The 27,653-nt window shown below is 41.1% G+C and overlaps 1 protein-coding gene across 18 annotated transcripts in view; it reads right to left on the reverse strand.

Moving 5' to 3' along the window:
* The window catches only part of POSTN (periostin), a 161,137-nt gene that overhangs the window by 105,028 nt on the left and 28,456 nt on the right, over positions 1 to 27,653 (reverse strand). For all 18 annotated transcript variants that reach the window (XM_085621745.1, XM_085621755.1, XM_085621752.1 and 15 more), the window contains exons 3-6: positions 25,343 to 25,407; positions 5,081 to 5,238; positions 4,109 to 4,273; positions 2,365 to 2,511 (exon numbers count right to left, since the gene is read on the reverse strand). In XM_085621745.1, coding sequence (XP_085477871.1) covers positions 2,365 to 2,511; positions 4,109 to 4,273; positions 5,081 to 5,238; positions 25,343 to 25,407 — 535 coding nt within the window. The remainder of the gene's footprint in view (positions 1 to 2,364; positions 2,512 to 4,108; positions 4,274 to 5,080; positions 5,239 to 25,342; positions 25,408 to 27,653) is intronic.

Consider the following 27,653-nt stretch of genomic DNA (forward strand, 5'->3'; position numbering starts at 1 on the left):
CACCTTGAATTGAAAATGTTGACCACTCCCCAAAAACTACAAAAATCTTCAATGGGCGGGGTGGATAGGAATATGGAAGTAGACGTCCTTCAAGTAGGGCGGTCATGAAGTAGTCTTGCAACAGAGGTATAACATCCTGAAGACTGACCATATGGAATGTTCCGACAGGATGTACCTGTTGAGGGGCTGTGGGTGAAGTATGGGCCTCAGGGAGTCATCTTTCTTGGGAATGAGAAAGTGCATGGAGTACACCCCTTGTCACAATGTAGTGGGGGCACTGGTTCTACAGCCACTTTGGCAAGTAGTGCAAGCACCTTTTCTTGGAGCAGACAATGATGTTCCATGGATAACTTGTGTCTGCACAGAGGACTGTTGGCTGGTGTTTGGGTATGCTCTAAACAATACCCATCTCGTATGATGTCTAAAACCGACCGATCAGATGTATTTGCCTCCCATAAGGGCAGGAAATCCTGTAGTCTGCTCCCGACATGTGTTGGATGGTCGTGGGAAAAGAAGACAGCATCACTGTTTTGGGGCAGTAGCTCCCGACTCCTTCGGGAGCTACCCCTTTACCTCTACATCTGCCATTGTTCCCTGTATACCCGTGCCTGTAGTAACCCCATATTTTAATGTCCTGATGATGATCCTACTATAAGGAAAGGATCAAAATCCTTTCAACAACATAAACAGATTATTCTATACATTAATTCATTGTACAACTGAGGGGTTGTATTCCTACTGATTTATTTATGATGCAAAAATTGCACTTTTGAGTCACATGTATCACTTTATTTGCCTGAGCACTTCTGTATGTCATGTTTGAATCACTGCCCACAGCAACTCTATGTTTTGATACATTTATTTTTATTGTTTGCTGATTAACCCCTTGTGTGCTCTTGACGGAACCACGCCGTCATGAGCCACGGGCGCCGTGTGCTCATGACTGCGTGGTTCCCTCATGGAGCGGCCGTTGGCGGCCGCTCCTCCCACGCGGCTCTAATTCCCCGCCTGTGCGGGCGAATTAGAGAGTGGGCGGAGTCGTGACGGAACCACGCCGTCATGAGCACAGCTCGCCCGTGACTCATGACGGCGTGGCTCCGTTATGAGCACAGCGCCACCGTGCTGCCCCCAAACCCCCCCCCCCCCGCGCTGCGGCGGAATTCGCGCCGCAGCGAAGGGGTTAAACACATTGTTTTGGATTTACTACATTGACTACTATTACAACCTAATGTTTTGTTTTTATAGGAACCCCTGTTTTTCTTAAAATAATATACAACCCATGTTCATGTAAAACCAAGGGTTTCCCTTGTTTTTTGAAACATAGTGTGCTGCAAATCTTCAAAGCAGAGTCAACACTGCACCACTTGCAGAGTGACTGACAGCTGACGTCCTCATGCTGTCATGTATGTGAGACCTAGAGACTATGCCATAAGGAGAATGATCGTGCAAATGGACTCTGCTCTGATTTGACTGTTTTTAATTGGTTGTTAATTATATCCAGACCCTTTTGTATCAGATCTTGCATTGGTGTTTCTAAAGCTTTGTTTATGTATATTGGGAATTGTAACAAAGGCATTGTACTGTAAACATTACAGGCAGGCAGAGAGGTACAGTGAAAATGTGACTGTGCGGCCATGACGTTTTCTATGTAATTAGATGATTTACTGAAGTTGTCACTTATTTGATTAATTTCTCTATATTTTTAAAGATGTTAACAAAAGTTTTGAATCTACCTGAAAATGATGACATTTTACCCAACAAAATGTGCTATGCACACGGTATGTCGCTTTGCTAAGTTTAATTGGTCTTCGAGCTGTTGATTGCTGTATTCAGGTAGTAAAGTTGTACTAATTATCAGGCAGCAATATTGTCTGCAGCATGACAAAAAAACAAACCCTGGCATGTTTAAAACTAATTCAAACATGGAAAAAAGGATTTCGCCTAGGTCTTGGAAAGGTTGTGCTTCATGATTTCTGCATTTCTTTCTACACCTTAGCTATTGCTCTCATGACACAAGACACTGTACGTGCAATTGCATTTCAATCATTACTGGTACATCAGATCTACAAAGTCCTAATTCGTTGCACTCATTAGAAATTCATCATTGTAGATAGTGCCTAATTCTGCTCAGTTGCCTCTTTATGAAATAGCGAATTGCAAGCTGAAAAACACTGTCCTATCCCGGTTTTACATTTTCTTAAATAATTTGCTACTAGTCAATTTACAGTCCTGGGTGGCTCTTGCTTGTTTGCCATAAAGCCTAGAACTGACACGTCTTTATAAGTTAATCAGTTGGAGTATGTGAAATCACACTGACAGTAATATCAATCTGGACCACTGAAGTCTTTCTTGACTTGTACTCACTCTCAGAGATGACAGATCATCTTCAGATTCAATGTAATCTTGTATGGTGTTGCCCACTGCAGTCACCACACGATCAATCACGTGAACAACACCATTTGTTGCAATCTGATTTCCATGGATGATCCGGGCACAGTTAACAGTAACAATCTGCAAAAAGTAATAATGAAAAATATTAACATTTAAAACTAATTTAGCAACGAGACACATACTGCTGCACTCAAATCTTCTAAAGTAAAGGCATATTTACTGTGAAAAAAATCAAGGCTTCAGAACAGATTACAACTGCTACTTTCAAAGGCATTGGTATAAAAAGTGAGCTCCGGAAACTGATCAGCAATCGATTGGGCATTTGTTAATAAGCAAAACATATATATATACTTCTCTGCACAACTGTAGGCCAAATCTACTCAGGCCGTGCCTGGGTGTTATTCCAAAATTATATTTGGGTTCGCGTTGACTAATGAAATATGTTTCATTGTAGGGAAATAACTTTTGCATAACTGTAAAACAACCTATTTATTGGCAACATAAGAGCATGATTGTAAGGGACAGGAACGAAGCTCAAATTCAGAAATAAATACTTGAAAAGAGAAAATGTAGGCCAAGAACGTCCAGAATTATGAACAATTGTTCAGTTTTGTGTTAGTATTTGACATCTTACTAGACAAATTTTCTGCTTCACATATAAAGGATGGTTTAGAGAAAATGTCTGATATTTGCTGTCTATCCACAAGTCCTGCTTTCAGTTTCAAGCCCTCTCTATTTGACGTCCCCATCCATCAATGACACAAATATTAGGATCAATATGTGACACACGATAATTTATGGAGTGTGGACTTAGGACCAATGATTCCTCTCAAGAGTGTAGTGAATGTAGTTAATGCAATGGCCACATCCCTGAAGTGGTTGGAGGCAAGTCAAATAATAGTTTTTTAAAGAAGGGCATCATCCCTGGCAAACATTCATGCAGATTCCATGTTAGAAGATCGTTACTTGAATATGTTTCACTCAGGGTTTCCCTGACAAAGCATTAAAAAAATAAAAAAATCTCTTGTTACCTTAGTTTTTGCATTTTCACCATTACATTGCACTAAAAAGGCATTTGGTCTTATTCACAACAGTAAACGTATACTTTTCGTGTAAGTTTACTATTCACAAAGTACGCGTGTAGATTTATGTGTAGTATCTTTACGAGTGCAGACACTGGCCTATCTTTTTTGTACAGGGTTCTCTGCACTCATAAAGATACTACACGTCAAAGTGCACTCATGCTATGTGAATAGCAAAGAAATAGTAAACTTACATGAAAAGTGTAAGTTTAACTTCGTGAATAAGCTTGGTTGTCTTCTGTAAGTACATACTTTATGCAGAGCAGCACTGGATACATACTGAGATCAACCACAATCATTCAGATTAGGCATAGAGCATACTTTTTATTCAAAGGTAATTATTGACTTTCAAATCAGTCAATTTGATAACAGAGGGCTGATTGGCAACCACTGGTTCATACAGAAGATTATCTGTAAACTGAGGAAACATACTATATCCTACTGTTTTATTGCTTTTATTGGTGGCGTAGCCTGACCAGTTATTTGATTTCTGTGTTCAGTGAAAATAAAGGTTATGTGCCCAGGTTAAATGATACAAAATACATTTACCTCTGATCTGTAGCTAACCATGGAAAACTAGTTAGAAAGAAATCACAGGAAACTGAATAAAACACACTCAAGATGAGCATAATTACCCCATTTGGATAATGGTTGATGAGCAGGTCCAGGTCATTGTACATGGATGTCAGGGTTAGACCATTCTTAAGATCCTTGGTCAGCATGCGCTTATTGACCATGTGGAAGTGCAAGGCATTTAGCAGTTCAATATTTACATTGCCAAGCAAGCCATCACGGATTTCCTGGAAAAAAGAATGAAGTTATCATTTCAAAGTCATCAGTCTCAAACTTCAGTCTTTTGCAAACTAGCAGATTTATGCCCTGTTATTCAAATAACTGCTACTTTCATCTGCATTCACATAGACGTTTGTGCACCAAAAGGGTCATGACGGTGGAGTTAGAGTTCGTGATTAACAAAGAATGGATTTAAATTCAAAAATACAAAAACTCATCTCTTAAATAACACCAGTACGGCGTTATTTTAAATGTAAGTAGATCTTCTGAGAGTGGCAAGTTGTGGACATTGCAAGGGGGAACAAATGCAAAAAACAGGTTAAAAGCCACACACTTTATTGTTGGGAAAGAAGTAGAAACACTTCCAAAATTGATGTTGTCATACAATAATGTGTTTCCCCATTGGGAAAATGCATTTCCTGTGGAGAAGCAAATAGGAATAAATGAGCCAATGAAAATGCACATGTATACGTTTGAGAGTACAGCTGGGAAATTTCTTCAAATCACAGTTCCTGGAAGTACTCTTGGAATTTTTTGTATAGTCCAAGAAAGTTGGAACACTCACTTAAACATCACATGAGCACTGCAGAGCAGTGATTCGTAACCTTTCGACTTGTGTGGACCCCTTCTGAACTGTACCAGAAAGGGCTCGTATACAGAAAGAGGACTACATGCAACTAGCAGAAAGACCTTTATAAGTTGGTTTTACAAACTCACATCAATAGTTTCTTCATTTAAACATATTGTTGATTCAACTGATATTTGACAACCTTGATTATTAAGCAATCAATAAATATAATAAAAAATATATTTACGCTGTCTAACAGGTCCCAGGCCTCGTTACTTGGGGCAAAGAAAGTAAATGATCCTTGTCCTTCAATTTCCTTTCTTAGATCGGATTTGTCAGAATAGTCCTGAGTTACAGTTGCACCAACAATGCCCAAGGTGCCATAAACATTGTCAATGGGAGCAACTAAAAATAAAGAAGAGAACAATCATATTGATTTAAGGCAAAGTAAACTCAAAAGAAAACAATTTACAAATCAACTTTTTGCAAAAAGGATTATTCATGCAATATAAAAATATCACTACCGTCCAACTCATTGTCCAAATATATTTCCAAGTATGTGACTACGTGCAACCAAGAATCAATTCGAACTCGAAAATGTATCCAAGAAATACCACAAATCTAGAAAATTTGCCTGTGTTATTAATCCATTTCAGAATGACCGGGTTATCATTCTAAGGATGATGACCTAAGGATAAAGCGGATGGCCTGTCTGAACTATTTAGAATTCAACTGATATGAATACTTTCTAAGAAGCACAGAGTAGATATGCACTGCATTTTGGCAGCTGTCCCACATCTGCCAAACTCTAAATCCATCCCTCAGAACTAGAACCAAATCATACATACCATATCTTAAACAGAGGCTAGATGGATTGTGGATGTAGGGGATGCCTCTGTGATATATGTATCTGCTATATACATCATCATTGTTGTGTGTGCGGCTTACTTCTAGGTCTGTGTATTATATGCACCACATGTGTCATTTTGTTTATTAGCGGATTGTTTCCGAGAGTGAATGCCTGTTCAGAGCTGAAATATCTTTTGATAGCTCAGCATTTCTAAACTCAATAGGCTCCCTGTGTCAGCACTGCACTTTCTGTTTATTTTGCCCCTTTGCAAATGTTGTCAGCATAAAAGAGTAATTTAATTGCTGTTAACTAACACCAATTATATTTTATACAACTACCACAGATAAGGTTAAAAAATATTATATCAGCAAATGGAAAATTCCAAAGCTGTAACCAGCAATTTTTACATAATAAAATGTACCAGGTGTGGTTCTTTAATCTAATTGCCTAAAGGTACTTAGGGACAACAGAAACGGCTGCTGAACTTAGTGAATTGGCAAGGACATAAAAGGATACTTTAAGTTTAAGGTGTATTAAAAATGAGTAGAAGTGTTCTGTGTATGTGTATTTCTTTTCCGTAAAGTACATAACCACATAAAGGCCTCAGATGTATAAAGTACGAACGGCCTGATTACGATGGTGTGGAGACCGCCACTGACAGGCTGGGATCACTGTCCGCCATATTATAATGGCTTCTGGATGGATGGCGGTCGGAAACTACGACCGCCACGGTGACAGGCGGTCTGTATCTGACCGCCTTTCGGACCTCCCTGTACTCCCAGAATAGCGGCAGTGCCTGTTAGGTACCACTGTAGGGATTACAATATCCCTTTCTGACAGTCGTTCTGCAGCAGTCAACATGCCGCAAAACGGCAGTCGGAAATTTTATTTGGGGGGCCGTAGCAGACCCCCTAACCCCTGGGCCAGGGACATAGGCACTACATGTTCCTACAGCATGTGGTTGGCAACGTATAGTGCCAGCCACATAGGGCAGGGATATGTGTGGATGTCTGTTTTGTCTTGCGGCGGGTGCTGCAGAGCGCAGCACCCGCCACAATACAAATCATGTGTAATGCGACCACCGGTTGCATCATAATTTGCCCTGTAGGACCACCGCCTTGTAGATGGGTAGTCCCAATACGATACAATGGCGGAAGGACTGAAGTCCATCCATCATCGTTATGACCTCCTTGGTGAAGAACAGATAACAATGAGGCAGTACACCAGAGATTGCTCTTGGTGTAACTTTCACATTGATAAAATCCCTATTTCAGAGGACTAACTACCAAATGCAATTATGCATTAACAGTCGGAGATGTATGACGAAGTCTCGAGTCACAAAGTTTTTGTATTTGATGGCTAACTCCTATTTGAGTTAGGCATTGAGTTTTCTAGAGACAGGATAGTGAAAATAAGGTCCATCAGTAATTGGGTAACTGCAGCCATCTTCATCCAGTGGTGCTTGAATTTATCATCCATTCCCTCACTGGTACCCTGTCTGCGATATCCATATATTTAATAATCCTAGTGACAAATTGAAGGTGCTCATCTCGCAGTCAAAAGGTAATGAGTGGCATGTCAGGAAGGGTGAATACCATACTGAATAAGAATATTGTGTTACAGCAATCTGTGCTCTGAAATTAAAGACCAACAATATATAAATTATGGGTCAACGTTTACGGATGATGGGAGAAAAATTGGCAGATTTGTATGACAAGTCGAGAGAAGAAAGACAGCAGAAACAAAGCTACATTAGTCTGATTTTGTTATGGGCTTTAAAGGGTTCAGCCAGATACCCTTGTACTTGCCAGCTTCTATGAGAATTGATTACAAGTCATACATCTTCTCTCGAGGAAGGTATGTTTGTCCAAAGAGAAGGAGATATCTTTTCTCAATTTTTGAAGCTTCTTAAAAAAATGATGTGGCAAATCTATTTCTATAAACCTCCATATCCTTTCACACACAAACTGGTATTCGAGGGCATTTGTCCAAGTATTTTTCGTAGGGGGTTGACCAAGAGTCATTTCTTCCGGTAGAAATGAGTCAGTGTTGACCTTTGCGTGATTTTTAATCTGCGCACATATTTCAGAAACGTTGCTCTTTGAGCCAAGTGTTCTTCTGTTAGAATCTGCGCTTGGAAAGAGTTTTGTGGAAGACTGAATGTACATCAGTAAATTTAGCTTTTGACGTTGTTCAGAATGCAATGGTAGGACTTGGCTTTAATTACTTTTAGAATTGGAATTAGAGATAGGTTCCTGGTCAATCTTACGAGCAACTAGAAGGCAATTTTAGTTTTAATGCATTAAGATGCTGGAGATGCACCCCTCAATCATCCAGCCAAACCCCATGAACTTACATGTTGTTTTTAACCAGACGCGATTTCTCTAAATGCCACATTCCATTTTGTATTGTATTTCTCCTGAAACTTATGTTTGTTTTCTCATTGGTTTTGCAGTAATCATTAAGAATCACTACCAGCCTCTGTAAGCCAACCCCAGTCTGGTTCAGGAGTACCACATCATGGGCACATTTGTCGTAAATAAAAATTCCTTTACCGGGACTGAATTTGATACAGAAACATTATAAAATAGCTCAGTAAAATGAGAGGCAGAATCCGTGATATTAGAGTTTCGGAATGGGCTTTATTCCAATAATCGATTATAATCGGATGCTTCAAGTTCCATCACCACGGGGGTTCAGGAAGTGAAGTACATACTTTATTGACAAGAAGTAACTTTTATAGTACATACATTATAATGAAGTGAATACAGTAGGCGTAACAATTGATAAGGACATTGACGTTTGGTCTGCGTAACCGAAAATGGGTGTAATAATGAGTAAAAAGAAACATGATTGGTTATGATGTAATACATAGGTGGATCTATAAGATAATACTTGGCATAGATGCGCGCGCAGCAGTATGACGTGTAATTGACGTGTAACTAGGGGGTGACGGGGACTTGACATTTAGCTCTATATGTGGAGACGAGAAGTCTGGGGGGTCAAGTCAACCTAATCCCAAATCATATCTAACATCCTATGTTTAAAGAACTATGTTATCCACAAAAGAAGGACTCTCGGACAGAATCTATTCTATACTGACTGTGCGTGCGTGTACAAGCGTCTAAGTGTCTACACTGAATGCGAGGGGGTAGGAATATTCCATGGTAACAGGGCTATGAATTACTTGCATGAGGACAGAGAAGTTGGGCCTTTTTGCTTGGTAACTGGAAGAATGTTTACTTAAACTACTAGGCAGGAATGCATCGGCTGAGGGGGAAGCAGATAATTCGAAGGTGAAATACAGTTCTTGGCAGAGAGTAGGCTGATGTCAGGCTTCGTGAGCCGCGCAGAGAATGAGACAAAGTTCATGGTCACAGATGCAGGCTCGGACTGGAGCTTTCAGAGGCAGAAGGCAAGAGGAGTTTTGATGACAGAATCAGGGCCTACTTGCCTGGACTGTAAAGTGGCATAAGTGAACCATATAAAGCCGGTGGCCTTTCATATTTAGGAATGGAATATCCGGCCTATTCATGGCGGATCTGTCAAAGGACATGTTGACGGTGGACGCACATGTGTTTGCGTCTTCATAACTGGAACTGGAGGGAAACATACATGTACTTGTGACATGCACATGGGACCGTTGGGGTCCAAGATAGGGGACATAACTGACCAGAAAAATCCATATTTCCACATTCCCTCCTTGTCCCCTACTTGCCCTTCAAGAGATATCAATCTTCATCAATCCATTGATCTGTTCATATAGCATCATTTGTTCTTCTTTCTTCTTCCGGGATCTTGAATGAAAATCTTGATGTGGAATGCACGATGTGGCACACAGACCACAAATCGCTGGTCCACATTGTAGACATAGACAGCAACTGAATAGTATGAGAAGGCCAATACCTAGGAAGGATAAAACTCTCCATCCCCAGGCTGATACCGCATTCCAAAACCAACTGGACCAAGTCCAAGTGCCTGGGTTCTGGTGTATCTGGCTTACAATCTTATGAAGGCGAGTGATGGCTTTATATACAGATGGCGAATTTTCTGGTATGAATACGCAGCAGCTTGATCCGATGACCCTACAAGCTCCGCCCCTATCAGCCAGGATGACGTCAAGGACAAGACGATTTTGAAGCACAACAATCCGCATAGCAGACTGCTCTTCCGTTAAATTGCCTAAGGCGGAAATAGTCTCATTCACTACTGCTTCAAGGGTTCTAGTTAATCTACGTATCAGCTTACTGTTAGTAACAGTACCTATATAGGGAAAGATGCCTTTATTAAAATCTACATACTTGTCCCATGCCGTCTCAGTGTAATCGACAATGGGGAGATCTCTCCGTTCTCTGTTGTGTACTAAATGAATATTTCTGTAATAATCAGGAGGAGCTAGGAAAACAGGTGGCAAAAGGAATGCAATGTAGCAGGTACCATCCCAATCTAGGGGTAGACGCATATATGCAGTCTGACCACATATAAAGTAGGAGTGGCGAGAAGCTCTAAATGAAGATTTTCCTTGATCACTGAATTCTACTATAGTAGTGCATTTACTATGGCCCATATGTATGGAACCAACCTTTCTTACACACAATTCACCCTTCGCTGGAAATACTGACATGGTGGGTAAGACTAGTTCAATTTCAGATACGACATTTAGAATCATGAGATTAGGTGTAAAATTACCTAATCCATATACTTCATTTTCTAGATCAGTTCCTGTTCTTTTGGGGCGACCCTCCTTGTCAGGGTAACAGACCTTGAGTAAAGCTAGGTTCAGATTTCCCCATACCCAATGATCTCGGTAAACTGCTGTGTCTGAGTCTATGGAATTAATTAAGCTAAACCATGCTCCACAGGAGCCATTATGTGTAAATGGATGTGGAAAGAAAGGCAGGACTCCTTCATAATTCTGATAGGGAGGGAGTCGGCCACACACCCAACAATTGGTGGCATTACTAGTCTGATGGGAATGATGTAACATACTAATGAAAGTGTTATTGCGCAGCGCAAGTCTATAAGACAATTCATGCGGAGGTAAGTCACTAAAAGAATGTTCAGCAGCAACATTATAAACATGTCTAGAAATAGGGTAATATATGTGCAACAACATACTTGTAATAATTATTAAAAGACTCAATAAAAACAAAATTAATAATGTCACTATGCAGTGGCTACGCAGTGATTTACAATACGCCTGTCGTTTCAACATTTTTCGGGTATTTTCTCTACTCAGGTCCAAGGGATACATGTCAGAGACAATTCAACCGCTTCACCTTGGAGAGGACTTAAACAATCAAATTGCTCGACTTGGTGGGCCTAAGCTTTAGTTTGTAATTTTCAGATTTGTTCGGTTCAACAAAAGGGAGTTTTGTATCAGTCTGTGAGGGGGTGCAGGGCACAATGTCTATATCCGAAGATAGTCCATGAAATTTCTTGATGTGGTTTGAATGAATCCAGCCCTTGCGGCCCTCGATCTTCACGGCTGTTCTTGTGGTCAACAGGACCAACTTGGCTGCTTTCCACCTGGGCTCCAGCTGAGTCTTTCGGTCGAAATTCCTCACAAATACAAGATTACCCGGAACAACGTCATGGGGTTTCACCTCAGTGTTGTCGGGAAAGGCTGCAGCTACCTGTGAACGAGAAGATTGTAGTGCAGACATCAAGGAAGCCAAGTAATCTGTCAGCATATTACAGTCAATATCAGTTATTTTGCGTGGTATAGGCGTCCCCCACATATTCGGTGGTCTACCGAAGATCACCTCATACGGGGATAGCCCTGTTCGAGAGTGTGCTACCATTCTCATGTAAAAGAGTGCAACTGGTAACGCTACTACCCAGTCGACACCTTTCTCTCTGCATATTTTGGACATTCTAATTTTCAGTATCTGGTTATGTCTTTCTACGAGACCTGCTGCCTCGGGATGTCGGACACAGTGGAATTTCCACTGATATCCTAACAGAAGTGAAACGTGTTTCATTAATTCGGATGAGAACGGCTGGCCGTTATCTGAGTAAACAGCACGTGGTAAACCGTATCGTGGGAAGAATTCTCGAACCAACTGTTTGGCAGTAGTCGGGGCAGTGTAATCTGAAACCGGGTATGCCTCCGTCCAACGGGACAGAGCGCAGACAACTACGAGAACATATTTGAATCCTCGACATCGTTCCATCTGGATATAGTCCATCTGGAGTACTTCAAAAGGATGATTAGGAGTATGAAATCCACCCTGTTCTACGGGAACGCTTTTTCCTGGGTTGAACTGACAACAGATCATACAGGTACGGACCTTTTGTTTTGCTGCTGCTCGTAAATGTTTATTGAACCAAATGTGTTGAATGCTGTCTAGCATAGCTTTTTCTCCTAGATGTGCTGGACTATGTATAGTGTTAATTATAACTTGGACCATTGAATCAGGAAGGAACCATACAGACTTTTCCTTCATCATCCATCCTTGGTCCGTTTGGATCCCTCCTAATTCAGTCCATTTCTTTATTTCGTCTGGTGTAGCATGTGTCTGTATGTCAATTACGTCAAGAGTAGGATCTTTAACTGTCATACAATGTGTCGGTGTCGGGACTATTGTCTTTGTCATGTCGGGGGTTTGAGTTTGAGCAGTCAGTTTAGCTGTTCTGTCGGCTAGATCATTGCCTTGGGAAATGATATCAGTAACCTTCGTATGGGCCTTACATTTCATAATTGATATTTCAGTGGGTAGATGTATTGCATCTAATAATGCATGAATGAGGGGTCCGTGCTGAATGTGGGCACCGTGGGAAGTTAAATAACCTCTCTCTCGCCACAGCACGCCGAAGTCATGTACAACTCCGAATGCATAACGTGAGTCAGTGTATATGTTGACTTTTTTATTCGTGGCTTGAATACAGGCTTGTGTCAGAGCGATAAGTTCTGCGGCTTGAGCTGACAAAGTATTTATACGATTAGTTTCAATGACTTCAGTATCTGTTGTGACTGCGTAGGCGGCTACTAACTCTCCTGTACTTGTTCTCATGCATGAACCATCTACATACAAGGTCAGGTCTGGATCTGACAATGGGACATCTGTCAAGTCTTGTCTGGGTTTTGTCGTTATAGTAATAACTTCAATACAGTCGTGGGCTAGTGGGTCTGTTCCGACTACTGGTAAAAGTGTGGCAGGATTCAATGTGTTACAGCGTCTGATTTCTATATGTGGCTGAAACAATGTAAGCTCGTATCCTGTAAGTCGCGCTATAGTCAAGTGTTGTGTTTGCGTTCTATTTACAAGAACCTCTACTGCGTGTGGTACTTGAACTGTCAATGGATGTCCTAACACTATGGCATCGCTTTGTCTGATTGCTAAAGCTGTTGCTGCTACTGATTTTAGGCATGCAGGCAAAGCCTGAGCTACGGGATCTAATGTACTAGAAAAATAAGCACATGGTTTGTGTGCTCCTGCTTGTTCCTGTGTGAGTACTGACAAGGCAGTACCTTCGCGCTCTGTAACAAAAAGTGTAAACTGTTTTCTGTAACATGGCGTTGCTAAAACGGGTGCTTGACATAAAGCTTTCTTTAAGCTTTCAAAAGCTTGTGTGTGTTCCTGAGTCCAAGGGAGAACAGTCGATGTGGCTGCCTCCTGTGTGGTTAACTGAATGAGGGGTTTTGCTAGAAATGCATACTGAGGGATCCACTGCCTACAATATGAAGTGAGGCCTATGAAAGCCCGCACCTCCTTTTGTGTCTTGGGTATTGACATGTTAGCTATCAACTGAATGCGGTCGGGTGTAAGCTGCCTTCCCTCCTTGTCCAGCGAGTGTCCAAGATAAACAACTCGCTGGACACAGAATTGCAGCTTAGAAGGGGACACCTTGTGCCCTTTTTCGGCTAGAAATTGTAAAACTGTCAGTGATGCTTTTTCACATTCGGTTCGCTTCGGGCGGTGATCAGCAGATCATCGACGTATTGAAGCAAGGCGGTGTTAACTGGCATGTGGATACTGTCAAGTTCTCGTTTCAGTGCTTGGCTATAGATGCTGGGGCTTTCTGTAAATCCTTGAGGTGCGCGGGTGAATTTAAAGCTACGCCCATTTAAACTAAATCCGAACAAATATTGACTTTCCGGATCTATTGGGACGCTGAAAAAGGCATTTTTGAGATCAATTACAGTAAAGAATGTTGCTTCGGAATCAATAGCTGTCAATAATGACGAGATATCTGGGACCACAGGAAATTGTGGCACAATGCATTTGTTTAACTCGCGCAGATCAATAACCAATCGATATACTGGCGGCGCTGTAGGATCTGTTCGTTTAAGAATCGGAATTATCGGTGAATTACATACATTGGAGTCTGTTTCTACAACTACTCCTTGGGCAATGAGCTCGTCAATGATTTGTAGTAAAGCCGCTACAGCATCTGGTGGTAGCTTGTATTGTCGCATTCGTGGTAGCACCACTCCTGCCTTTAGCGTGACTCGATATGGTGTAATATTCATGCAACCAACATCAGTAGGGCCTTGTGCCCATAGATGTGTAGGTAAAGTCTGCAGTCGGGGATCCATGTCTCTAGATACATAGTGACCTTTAAAATCACGTAAAAACAACCTTACTCCTTCCGGAGAACAACATATTATGGCTCCTAGGGCTTTCAACGTTTTTATTCCTAACAAGTTTTCTGGACATGATTTAGTAAGCAATAGATCTGTAGTTCGGGTCAGAGGTCCTATCGTAAGTGGAAGAGGCTGTGACACTTCATTAACAATAGGTTTTCCTGAAAAACCAAGGGAAATATTCTGTGAGCCTGAGAGGGGTGCCCCTGGAACTTCACTACGTTTTATAGTTGTTCGACTTGCCCCTGTATCGAGTAAAAATTTTCTATCTTGACCTAATAATTTACTATGTACATAAGGTCCTTCTTGATCTACAGGAATCTCGATAAGGGGTAAGTCAACTTCCCTCTCTAGGCTAGTTCATGCGTAACGCTGATACTCGGGATATTCATACTGTGCGGTCTGATACATTTGTCGTGTTGTTGTCTGTGTGGCAGCAACAGGCAACGGTGGTGCAGCTGGCACAAACTGTATTGGCTGTTGTGCGGCTGGCATGGCCTGGGCATGCTGCGGAGCTCCTTGTTCATTCTGATCTTGTCTTAGTGGCCGTGATCTTTCTTGTGTTTTACCTATGGCGATATTATGTTTTAGCACTGGACAATCGTGTACGTAATGACCTGGCTTTTTACAATAATTGCATGTCCCTTTTACAGGTCCTGCTGAATCGGAATGTGTCATACCCTTTTTATGTCCTTCAGCTGGAACTGTCTGGGAAACTAGCATTTTCATTTTCGTGTCTTTCATGCGTCTGTGTTCATGTTCTTGTTCCTCTAATTCTATTGTGGTGGTACTGTAACATTTGTAACATTTGTGTTGGAGTGTTACCTTGCCAGGTACTCTCGAATTTTAATACTCTATTCTTTACTGGGGGCAGGGCATTTTCCACTAATTTTGTTACAAACAGATGCGGGTATGATTCGCTACTTGCTTTTATGCCACTATTTATACCAAAACATTTCTCGAATCGGGCATAGTAATCGCTAGTGTCTTCATCTTGCTTCTGTTTACAGGCTGAAATTGTACCCCAATCTTCCTTTTTCGTAGTTAATAAACGTGGCAGTACCTGTACTAGTAGACCTGGTAGTGCTTTAGTTTTGTCCCCAAGCCCCGAACCTGGACCTCGGGCCCTTTCTTCTGCTTCTAATGCTGACCATTCTATCTTTTGGTCACCTACCTCCCACTCTTTTTCCTTGAGTTTCTCATAAATGCCAGCAGGCATCAACACCTTTAATATTGTCATGATGTCGGGGTAGGTATACTCTCCCATGAGTAACATGTCTTTAATTTCTCGGTGAAAACCCGCTGGGTCTTTGTCATGACTGGGTACCACTTTCTTCATTTCTAACAATTCTATTTTCGATATGGGCGTATATACAAATACGCGTTTAAACTGATTGTCCTCGCCTTTTATTGGGTGTACTTCTCGTAAGGGATTCTGTCTATCCAGGTGATACGTAGTTCTTTCCTTGACAGGCAATGAGACATGCTCTGAGCATACAAAAAGAATATACTGCTTTCTTGATACTAGAATTTCTTTAATTAATTTAGTACCTGGACCTCTCCATTTATTCATAAGCAATTCAGTCAATATGTCAGGTAAGGGACCAGGGTCCGAATGCTGACTCTGATATAGTATAATGAGTTGTTGAATCATATAAATCCCAGCTAACCTCTGCTCATCTGGGGTGAGATTCAAAAATGTGCGTACTACTGTCTCATCACTATATTTTCCGGGACTGTCCACCCAATGAACAGCTGCCCTTGCTAAATCTTGTTCATCCATAGAATCGAGAAAATGATAACCCCTTCGTTCTCGGAGTAGTTTGTCGGCGGTTTGGAACGAATGCTCGTTAGACCTTATGTTAATTATAGGTATTTGGAAATTCCTGTCATTTATCTGGACATATTGGACGTATTTGGTCAGTATGCCATCTAGTCTGATTCCTATTACAAGATCTTCCTCTACCTACATAGGCTATGGTGTCCGACTGTCCTGCGGGCAGTCCTGACCCTTCTTCCTCGCTTTGCTCGAACTCGTCTGTCTCTAATCTCTCTTCGTGTAGGCGTTCTATTTCTTTACGGATCTTTCGGCACATGGCTATTATACAATTTTGCTTATCGTGTCTCCCTTCTGATATATTCTGGCTCCATTTTGTAAGAATTTTCATTGCTTCCGGATCTACCCCCGGTCGGTCTTGATTTCTGATCACACAGTTTATGAGGAAACGTAACAGTTCCCCCTGTATCTCTACTTTCTGGTATTCCATAGCTCTGTTAATACATTCTGGATCTCGCCCTGTTTGAACAAAATGATATATTTTATCTAGATGCGCAGTCATTCCTGGTAGCTTCGTTAAATACCCTGCGGCTCGTCTGATACGTAATGATGCCAGGATCATTTCGTCCTCTTTACCGAGCACCGGGTCATATCTACAATCTATAAGAAGTTCCTTAAGCGTACGATCACTTACGAATTTGGGTGTACGTGAATGCGCTGACTCTTGAAAAATAAGTTTATTTATTCTAGGTGGCGTAGAAAAAATATTGGTAGCACCTCCCGTGGCCCCGTCTGGGGCGTCGGGTGTGAAAGGATTCGTCGAACGTGACACAGCAACTATAGGCGTGGACTCAGCTATAGAAGTACCTGTAGGAACAGATGCAGAAACAGATGTGCTTGCCGGAACTTGTGACTCGATTTGTTGCTGTAGGGATACGGGTGCTGGATCTTGGCGTTGGACCTCCCTGGTATGCGGTCTACGTGGGGCGGAATTAGCATACTCGGGAGCTGCGTCATCTAAATATGAGGAAAGAAAAACATCCTCTGCGGTTCTAGGATGCCCCTTAGGATGTACCTTGATTGGGAATAATGGGGGTGGCAAGTCTTTCGGTATCTCTGGAGTAGCCTTAGGTAATCCTTCGGCCAGAAGGGGATACATACCATTCATAAGGGCATTTCTTTGTCTGTCTACTTGCTCTGATTTCACTCGGATACCTTCCTCAATTAATAGATTCTCTCGAACTTTGCTTGAACTTTCTTTACTCTTCTCTTCCTGTCTACGTGCTTTTTCTGTACGTCTATGAGATTCTTTACGCCATAACTCAACGGCGTCTTTCTGTGACTGTCTGACTTTCCTTTTCCATAACTCCTCCTCGACTTTCATGATGCACTCTGCATCCCAGGTCCCCGCTGGGGGCCACCTCTGACTTTCTGGTAATCCCTTGGTGTAGTCTACCCATAAATCAAGAAATAATATAGCGTCTAAGCCATGTTTGTGATACATAAAGTGCCCTGGAGTGTCCCTAGGAGGAATAGGGACGGCTTCTTCGAGAACCCCTTTTCTGGTAGTGATCTGTCTTAATTTCGAAAAGAGCGGCATATTGAGAACTGACCTTATACTTGATTTTGACCTGATACTTGAATTTGAACAGACTTAATACAATAAACACGATAATGAACAGTCATTCATACCACGATATACAGAACATACTTAAACACTTTAAACATTAAACATTAAACCTTTAACTGAAACAACAATGATGATCGTCTGCATAACTAAATCACCATGCTTAATTCTTGACACTTACTAGATACTTCGGAACACTTGATATACTGCTAAACAGTACAGATACACTGCTAAAACAGTGCAGACCGGATTTGTGTACCCAAACCCGTCTTGACCGGCACAACCTATGTGCACGTCAGAAATGCCTCCCCAGCAATGGTACTCACCGGGTAGCTTCGGAAACGGAAGGCCTCAGTAACTTGAACTTGAACCGGACTGGACTCGACTCGACTCGACTCGTCGGACACTGGGCTTGACTTCGGACTGGTGGGTCTCTGTATACCTCGGATCTTGCTCTCTCAGCTAGGCTCTGGTCGGGATACTTCGCACTTCTCACCGCCTCGTCTGGGTGTTGATCGCAGTCTCAGTCGCCCCCGCTTGACCGGAGGGAGATACAGGAAATCCTGCTGGTACGCGTTATTGTCCGTCCAGCTGTGGCAGGAGACCGGGCCTGCAACTCACCGCCGGCGCGTGAGATGAGAAAGTGTCCCTGTTCGGGCGCCATCATGTCGTAAATAAAAATTCCTTTACCGGGACTGAATTTGATACAGAAACATTATAAAATAGCTCAGTAAAATGAGAGGCAGAATCCGTGATATTAGAGTTTCGGAATGGGCTTTATTCCAATAATCGATTATAATCGGATGCTTCAAGTTCCATCACCACGGGGGTTCAGGAAGTGAAGTACATACTTTATTGACAAGAAGTAACTTTTATAGTACATACATTATAATGAAGTGAATACAGTAGGCGTAACAATTGATAAGGACATTGACGTTTGGTCTGCGTAACCGAAAATGGGTGTAATAATGAGTAAAAAGAAACATGATTGGTTATGATGTAATACATAGGTGGATCTATAAGATAATACTTGGCATAGATGCGCGCGCAGCAGTATGACGTGTAATTGACGTGTAACTAGGGGGTGACGGGGACTTGACATTTAGCTCTATATGTGGAGACGAGAAGTCTGGGGGGTCAAGTCAACCTAATCCCAAATCATATCTAACATCCTATGTTTAAAGAACTATGTTATCCACAAAAGAAGGACTCTCGGACAGAATCTATTCTATACTGACTGTGCGTGCGTGTACAAGCGTCTAAGTGTCTAAACTGAATGCGAGGGGGTAGGAATATTCCATGGTAACAGGGCTATGAATTACTTGCATGAGGACAGAGAAGTTGGGCCTTTTTGCTTGGTAACTGGAAGAATGTTTACTTAAACTACTAGGCAGGAATGCATCGGCTGAGGGGGAAGCAGATAATTCGAAGGTGAAATACAGTTCTTGGCAGAGAGTAGGCTGATGTCAGGCTTCGTGAGCCGCGCAGAGAATGAGACAAAGTTCATGGTCACAGATGCAGGCTCGGACTGGAGCTTTCAGAGGCAGAAGGCAAGAGGAGTTTTGATGACAGAATCAGGGCCTACTTGCCTGGACTGTAAAGTGGCATAAGTGAACCATATAAAGCCGGTGGCCTTTCATATTTAGGAATGGAATATCCGGCCTATTCATGGCGGATCTGTCAAAGGACATGTTGACGGTGGACGCACATGTGTTTGCGTCTTCATAACTGGAACTGGAGGGAAACATACATGTACTTGTGACATGCACATGGGACCGTTGGGGTCCAAGATAGGGGACATAACTGACCAGAAAAATCCATATTTCCACACATTTGGGAACCAATATTTGCTGGATGTAAATTAATGGATTAGATCTGCGATGTAGAGGACAGACGGATGCAGCCTCGTTTAAGGCCTCTGTGTGTAGGTATTTTTGCTGAAATCCTCTGACTGGCACCTAAGTTTACCTGAACACAGGTATCCGTGTAGAGCAGTTAATAGCACATAGAAGGTTATTCGGAATATGGCAACTTATCAGTTTTTTTCCATAATAAGGTTCGCTTCACATGTAAAGTTTTTGGGAGGGGTTTGTTTTATTTTAAAATATGTGCAATGGGAAGGGACCAGAAAGTCTGCATGGACATGTGAGCCCAAAAACAGCCAAAAATGCCTCCAAGAATTGCACCCTGAAAGAGATCGATGTTCTTATCAAGGACCTCAAGAATATATTGTGCCAAGAAAGGCAAAGGAATAACCTGTTTCCTCTAATAAAGTTACTTGCTTGTTTCAGAATTTTTTTTAGGAGGACTACATCTAAAGCAACCCCAAGTAACAGTAACAAGACTATAAGGAAGTGTAATCTGGCACCTGATACTTCCTTAGAGAAATGTGAACAACACAGATATACAGAAGGAAAGGAAAACTTCTGATACCAATTGTAATACACACAGATAGATTTAGTGTACTGGTACTGAAGGAAAGTAGTGAAGGGACAGAAATAACCTTAGAACCAGTGGGGGCACCTAACTTAGTTGACAAAGCTAGTCTCGAGACCAAGGTTGGCCTATTAAGGACAGGGATTTGGGATGTTAAAGCCATGGTTTCTGCGTTAACAAAGAGTTTAGAGGAAGCACTTTTAATAAGTAATCGTCTGTTCAAGAATACCAATGCTTAGCCACAAAAAACAGAGAATCAAGAGTTTATACTAATACGGTGATCCACTGGATCAGAGAAATACCGAATAGTTATTCTCTGGTCCGCTTGGATTTAGTTGAGGTTCAACATCTCATTATCACAGGTAACCTATGATGTTATAAAAGTAATTCTAATTCAAGCAGAGTTACCTATGGGCTTAATAAATCTTGACCTATGTAGCAACCCAATTAATGGCTCTGAGATACCGTTTAACTCAACTCCCCATTTGTAGTGCAACCATCAATTGGAGGGAATCCAGCTAAACTGTTATATAGCATTCATAGTGAAAGGGCTCCCTTAAATAAATTGATTGACTGAGCTCCTGCATAGATTTGGGTACTGATCCATCTAAAGATGGACAGGTTGTATGGTAGATACTATTGAAACTGGGGTACAACCTTAAATGAGCCCTTGTGACCCAGATATACACACAGGAAGTCTGATTGCTGATGCAATTCAAACTACTGAACAGGGCCAACTGTTGAGCACTAAGGAAGCACCACTGGCTTGTGAGGGTTCCAAACATATGTGAGTACACTTGTGGAATCTGCCAGGCTTAACTTCTAAAATTAATGATCCAATGTTTGGGTGAGTTTATTGACTTGCATCATATCTCTCTTTCAAGAAACATGGACTGCTGCCCCAGCCCCTGAAATGTTTTTATAACTTTTAAGAGGCTCAACCTACAACTGCAGGCCGGCCATCTACTGGTTTGTTAATATGAGTAGAAATCTCACTGAATTAATCAGTTCATAAGGTTGAAATTTTGTCCCCTGACATTCTATTTCCAAAATTGAAATTAGTCAAAGTATTTGTGGTATTTTTAGGCTAAACCAATTCGAATTCAATCAGTGGCACTGCTGCAGCTGCCATGTCTAACCTTACGCTATAGATTACGTACAAATTAATGGCAGAACTTCATCACATTTTAGGGGGGAATGTATATTCAAGAGGGGCAAATATAGGAGTAGAATTGACTACATTATAATTGAAATTGAATTATGGCCTGAACTCCTTGACATGAAAATGATTATAAGAGAGAATAGCGACCATAATACCTTGGACTTAACCTTGAATTATATCATAGAATGTGATAGGGTCCCAGATGACAGTATTTGCTGTATTGATCCAGTGTTTGAAACAATGGATGGGTGATCAAATGGCCAAACATCATAATAGAAACCTGGGGCCTTAGTTGAGATATATCACACCTTTCTTTCTGTGTTCAGGCCTTATGTACATTTAGACATTGGAAGCATTGCCAATATCTGATATACATATGAAATTGTTTTCAACTCTAAGAGGCTTCTTATATAAGGTCAGTTGGATAGGCACTGCTAAGAAGATGAAAAAAGCTCCCTGGTTTAACCCGGATTGTAAAAAAGCTGAAGCAATTTAATTGCAGCTGTTAAATCACACTGTTTATTGGGAGAGGTGGAGGAAGATTCTGCCTATTCAAACACAACCCCTCGGGGCAAATTACTCACCTTCTTACTCTTGGCCGCTTGGCTTACAATAGCTACTACCTGGTAGGGCCCCTCCCTCCTGGTTTGGCTTTGTGGTAGACTAAGGTATACTATGGAATTACTGACTGTTTTGGTTGCGGACAAGGTGATCACATTTCAGCGCATCTGGTCACCCTTTGAAACATATGTCAAGAGAGATGTGGCAAAGATGGACCCACCGTCATAGCACTCACTCTCCTGCAGAAGGAGCTGGAGATAAACATAAGTAAAACTAAATATATGATATTTAACCCACATAAATCTTATAAAAGGAAAGTTGAATTGAAAAACACTGTGCTAGAAAGAGACAGGAATTCTGATTACTTGGGGGTAAGGATTTCAGACAACCTATCTTCGACCCGCCACATCGCAAAACATTGCATGGCAGTGCAGCACAGGGTGGCAGCTGTATTAAGAAAATGCAAGGCCTCCATAACTAGATCAGTGTATCCAGCTCTTCAGCTATGTAGAGTAAACACCCAAGCAGCTGCCCTCTATGGAGCCAAAATATTGGGCAACCAAAATGTAAATGCACTGACCATTAAGGAGAACAATTTTGTAAGATCTCTTCTAAATATGCCACCTAGTGCCCCATACCTTCCTCTTTTCCCAGATTTGGGTCTAAAGAGAATAGTTCATTTAGCAAACTTGAGACCATTAATATATTGGCTGCGTATGTGGAAGAATGAAAAATTAGAGCCATATTGAAATGGCCTGTTTGAGATTTTGAAACTGGACAAATGCAATGTATTGTCTTGGCTAAACTGTGTTACCAATTGCTGCCCTACATCTACATTCATTTTGGGATTACCCGGAAAGTATCAATGCTAGCTTAATCAACCGTATGAAAGAGAAATAGTTGGTGAGCCCCTTACAAGTAACGTTTAACAAACTGAGCTATTTCTAAATGTCACGTTTTACTCAACATATGAATTTTGGGGGATATAACACCCAATTTACAGAGCCTTTTTGTAATAAATTCAGATTGGAGATCTTGCGGGCAAACAGTTTTAGATAGAAATGGATAACAGACCCCAAGGACACTAACAGTTGCCCATTTTATATGCATTTGATTGAGAATAATAGAACATTTTGTTTGTTTGCCCCATATTTTCAGGGCTCAGAAGAAAAGGAATTCAACCAATTTGCTTGAATTTGGGAGAAAGTAATAATCAGATGGCATTAAGGATTTTAAAGGTGAACACTCAGGGTTTTATTGTATTTGGATGAAGTACATTTCTACATGCAGCTTGGTGTCTATGGTAGTGAAATCAGTAGCATGTTTGCACTTTGGCCTCTATTATTTTATTAGGATATGGTATTACAATGTTCTATTTCAAAATGTGTTGTCCTGTACATTATGTTTTGGTATTCTGTTTTTGATTTTACACATGAAATTGTACATTTTATGGGGTAATCTCCCTAAATAAACAGTTTTGAAGAGGATAATGAAAAAAGGTATGTAACATTTTTCTATTATATTTTATGCATTTCATTTTCAAACAATTAAACCCTGTCTTAAAGAAATAACTAATAGCCCACGTCTTTCTAATATTTATGAGTTATCATGTGTCTCACTGTATTCTGGACCTACTCCACAAAGTTAATCTCCACAAAGTTAATCAAAGTATTCCCTCTTATCATCATTGTCTATATATCCTGTATTCTTCGGTTTACTGAAAAGAACACTAATACCTCTTTATACAGAAGAGGAATTTAAAACGGTTATACAATGAAAAGGTGATTTATTTCAAAGTGGTTTAATATTTATTCCTTTGTTCCATCATTTTGTATAGCAGAGGTATCTCACCAATGGCCACCTTAGTGCATGGCTTAGTATTTTGTATGTAGATATATATACGGTATCTCTACAACACAAACCTAGCCAAAGGCAGTGGAGCTGGAACTGTGCAGATGATCAAAAGCAGGCATAAAGTCAAGGAGTAGGAGGAGAGGAAGCTAGGTTGCGGTTGGTTAATGTATTGTGATGTAGCGTTCCTTAAAGAGGTGAGTCTTTAACCCTTTCTAAACTGAAGCAGGACTGGGGCTGTTCTGATGGATACAGGGATGTTGTTTCAAATCCTGGGTACATTCATGGAAACGGACTTCTACCTTGGTTTTCCTTTTTTACACTTCTTAGTCTGCAGTCTGATGGTGTCCTGGCTGGGGAAAGGGGAGTGCTGAGATCCACCAGAGGTGGTAAGCTTGCCTGCAAGATAAGCAGGTGTGCTGCATTCAGAGACGGTCCCATATTGAAGGACAAACCAGAGAATGTGGTCAAGTGTGCAATCATGCTGATTAGTCCTGTGTTTCAGTGTGAATCTGTGGGTGTTTGTGGCAGTGATGGAGAAGGGAACACTACTGGAGAGTGACAGGAAGAGAAGGTTACTGGGAAGTAACTGGTGGGATAGCATAGAAGTGAAAATAACACATAGCAGGCTATAGCGTTGCTCCAGAGCTGGGTGAGTTACTCTATTTATAGGGACTGGCGTCTGGTTGTAGAGTTAAATTGAGTTGCATTTGTGGTAAATGCAAGAACAGGAACAGAGGATTGGGCAGTCACTGGAGTAGGGGACAGTGGAAATGATGAGAAAATGAAAGAGACTTGGATTGTCGCTGATAATTCATTTAACATTTATTTTACTTCATTTCTACAGAGGTCAGGTGGCCACATGAATACTTTTGAGTTCCTGCAGTAGGTGGAGATGAAGTGGGAAAGGGGGTAGGACACAGAAGGAAATCATGGAGAGTCAGCAAGCCTTCAGACCAGAAAAGTGGAGTGATGGGGCAGGAGAGAGATTCAGCGAGGATCCCAAGAAATAGAAATTCAAAGTGGGTTCCACCCTTCCAACTACATGCGCACATAGGTTCAACATTTTAGCAAACATTAACAGTGGTAAAAATTTTAAAGTTTAAAAAACTGTTTGTGAATCAAAAACAGATGTATAGCTGTGAACTAAAGCATTATCATTCAATCAAACTTGTTTGTTTATACTTTTAATGAAGGAGTGGACTACAACTTAAAGTTTTGCTATGTTTTTGTTTTAATTTTTGTGGCATAACCATGTGGGACAAAATGTAATCTGTTGAACCCACACATCTCTATGTGTCATTTACATAACATAATGATGAGAAATCTTCAAACAATTTTGCTCCTTCAGTCAACTGGTAAAATAATACTTTTGAAAAAGCGATTTGAAATGTATGTTAGCATCATCATTTGTGCAAATAGTCTGATGATGCCTGGCACTAAGAGATATATAATTCTAAAGGCAGACATATTATCATTCAATCCCCATTTTTTAATGAATTTTTTTATGTTTTTATTTCTATTCTAATTTGTCACAAATCCAAGTATTGATTTAAATAACATCAAGTTTTATTTTCTACATACATGCATTCTAATTCATATGTACCCTCACAGTGAAACATGTTTATCTAAAGAAGGTTTGTCTTGTACATTACCTGCTGGACATCCTTGAGATCCATCTAGCTTCATGTACCCAGGGCAGCATTCATATAAGACTGTGCTGTTTTGAAAAATAAAGAAACCATAGGAGTATTAACAATTCATTACTGACTTTAGTTACCCTACTACATGGTGTTATTCAATCAAGATTGAACAACTTGCAGTTTTACCCTATTTTACGAGTCTGCTTTTGATGTAATGAAAATAACTTTGTAATTGGGAGTCTCCCCTCATATCTTGTTCAATCTTTATGGACATTTTAACCAGTCTGGATTAAAAACAACCCCCTACTGAACTAGACAAATTGCATTTGATACATCTGTCCACCCCAGAAAAATGGCTTGTAGATCTGTTCTATTTCCCATGGGAATTACTGTGGGAAAATACCCGTTTCCCAGGATTTCCCTTTGGTTAAAAAATGAACATATATATGGTTTCTGAAATTAAAATACAGATGATGAGACAATTTGTTATTCACAGCTAAATATTTATAAAATACTTTTTAGAATTTATAAAAAAACTAAGGGGGTCATTATGATGGCGGAAGGACCGCCAGGTCCAGCCATGCGGTGGCGGTCCTTCGCCATTGGACTGCGATTTCCCCCATCACATTATGATGGCTGGGGTATCCAGACTGCAACCGTGGTGAAAGCAAAGACCGTCCGCAACGGAACTGCCACAGGCAATCGTTCCAATTGCTTGGCAGAGCGGTCTGCGTCCATGAAATGGTGGCGGTGCCTAGCAGGCACCGTCCCCCAAATTAGGATGGTGTCTTCAGCCAGATTTCCATGATGGGTAAACTGCCATTGAAAGGCTGGTGGAGATTGGCTTTGGGGGCCCGTTGCGGGCCCCCCTTGTATCTGGAGGTGGTGTTTGCGCACTGGGGGGTACCCATGGTACCCCTCTTCATTTCACTGCACCAAGTGGCAGGCATCGTGTGGTGCCTGCCACGTAGTGTAGTGAAATGTACAACATCCATTTTGAACTTTGTGGCAGGTACTGCAGTCAGCAGCACCCGCCGCATTGTTAAAGTACAAAATGCGACTGCCATGGTGGCGGTCGCATGCTAATTGGGTGTGCGGGACCGCCCCATGTAATGTAATGTAATGTAAAAATTACTTATAAAGCGCGGCATTCACCGGACGGTTTCTTGGCGCTATGTATTGTGGACGGTCCTGGTCACCACCACGATGGCGGACGGACTCCAGTCCGTCCACCATCATAATCTGCCCCTTAGTTTGTTACATAAGCACATTATTAAAGTTAGCTTTAGTATGGTGCTTGAAAAATATAGGAGGGACTTCAGAGCTTCAGTGACACTGAAAAAAGTATAAAACTTCAACATTTAGGCTTGTAATTTACAAAGCCATAAGAAATATTTGAGTTGCAAATTGATGAGATTGCTAATTCAAACGCTTTCAAGATATTTTGATTTTATAAAACATTTGGTTCAAAGATTGGTAGGTTAATAAAATGTAAAACTAATACAGAAAAAGGTTGTAAAATGCATTGTGGCAGAAAAAGTTTTGGAATTTTGCTTTTTAGAATTTGTGGTTTCAAACCAGTTGGGGAGATTTATTTAAAAGATCGAGAGTTAGATTCAAGCAAATTGAAGTTTTTTCTCCCACCATCAGGTTTCAGAACTGCTGTGTAGGCATTGCACCTGTTACATCTTGGTGGAGGAAAATTCAGCTTCAAAGGGCCTCCAAAGAAGGCTTTGCCATGTTTTTTTCTCTTAGATGAAAGGACTAAAGAATTTTAACAGTCACACTCAAGTCTCATAAATCTCCGTAAACTTCCTCAGCCCACCTCTATCAATGCCACGTTTTGTTCCATTACCTTCAGGGTGTTGTGAACATGTATGACACCATCCTGGTATATGATATTAAGCTGTCTGGTGATTTTTGTAACACCTAAATCTGCATCAGAGCCTTCTGGATACCAGAAAGTGTGGGAAACAGATGACAAAATACTAGACTTCCCTTAGTACTCTTTGAAGATCTATTACTATAAATCCCCAACCAGGAAAAGAAGAGTTTGACCATCTTCATCTCAAAAGGCAAATGATAATCTATTGCGTCAAGCAACACCTTATTATTGGGTAATGTTGTTGGCTACCAGGCACCCACACAAATTTACACAGAATTGCAAATGTGTAGGTTTTTAACGCTTCCGATAATTATTGCACATGTCAAAAACTCAACCATTATTGAATTTCGGCAGGTCAAACCTGCCAAAATCTAACGGGGGAAAGCATACAGTATTGACCATATCATGCAGATTTTGGTGTGTTACACACCATAATCC

This window comes from Triturus cristatus, chromosome 8, assembly GCF_964204655.1.
Source record: "Triturus cristatus chromosome 8, aTriCri1.1, whole genome shotgun sequence".
NCBI lineage: Eukaryota > Metazoa > Chordata > Amphibia > Caudata > Salamandridae > Triturus > Triturus cristatus.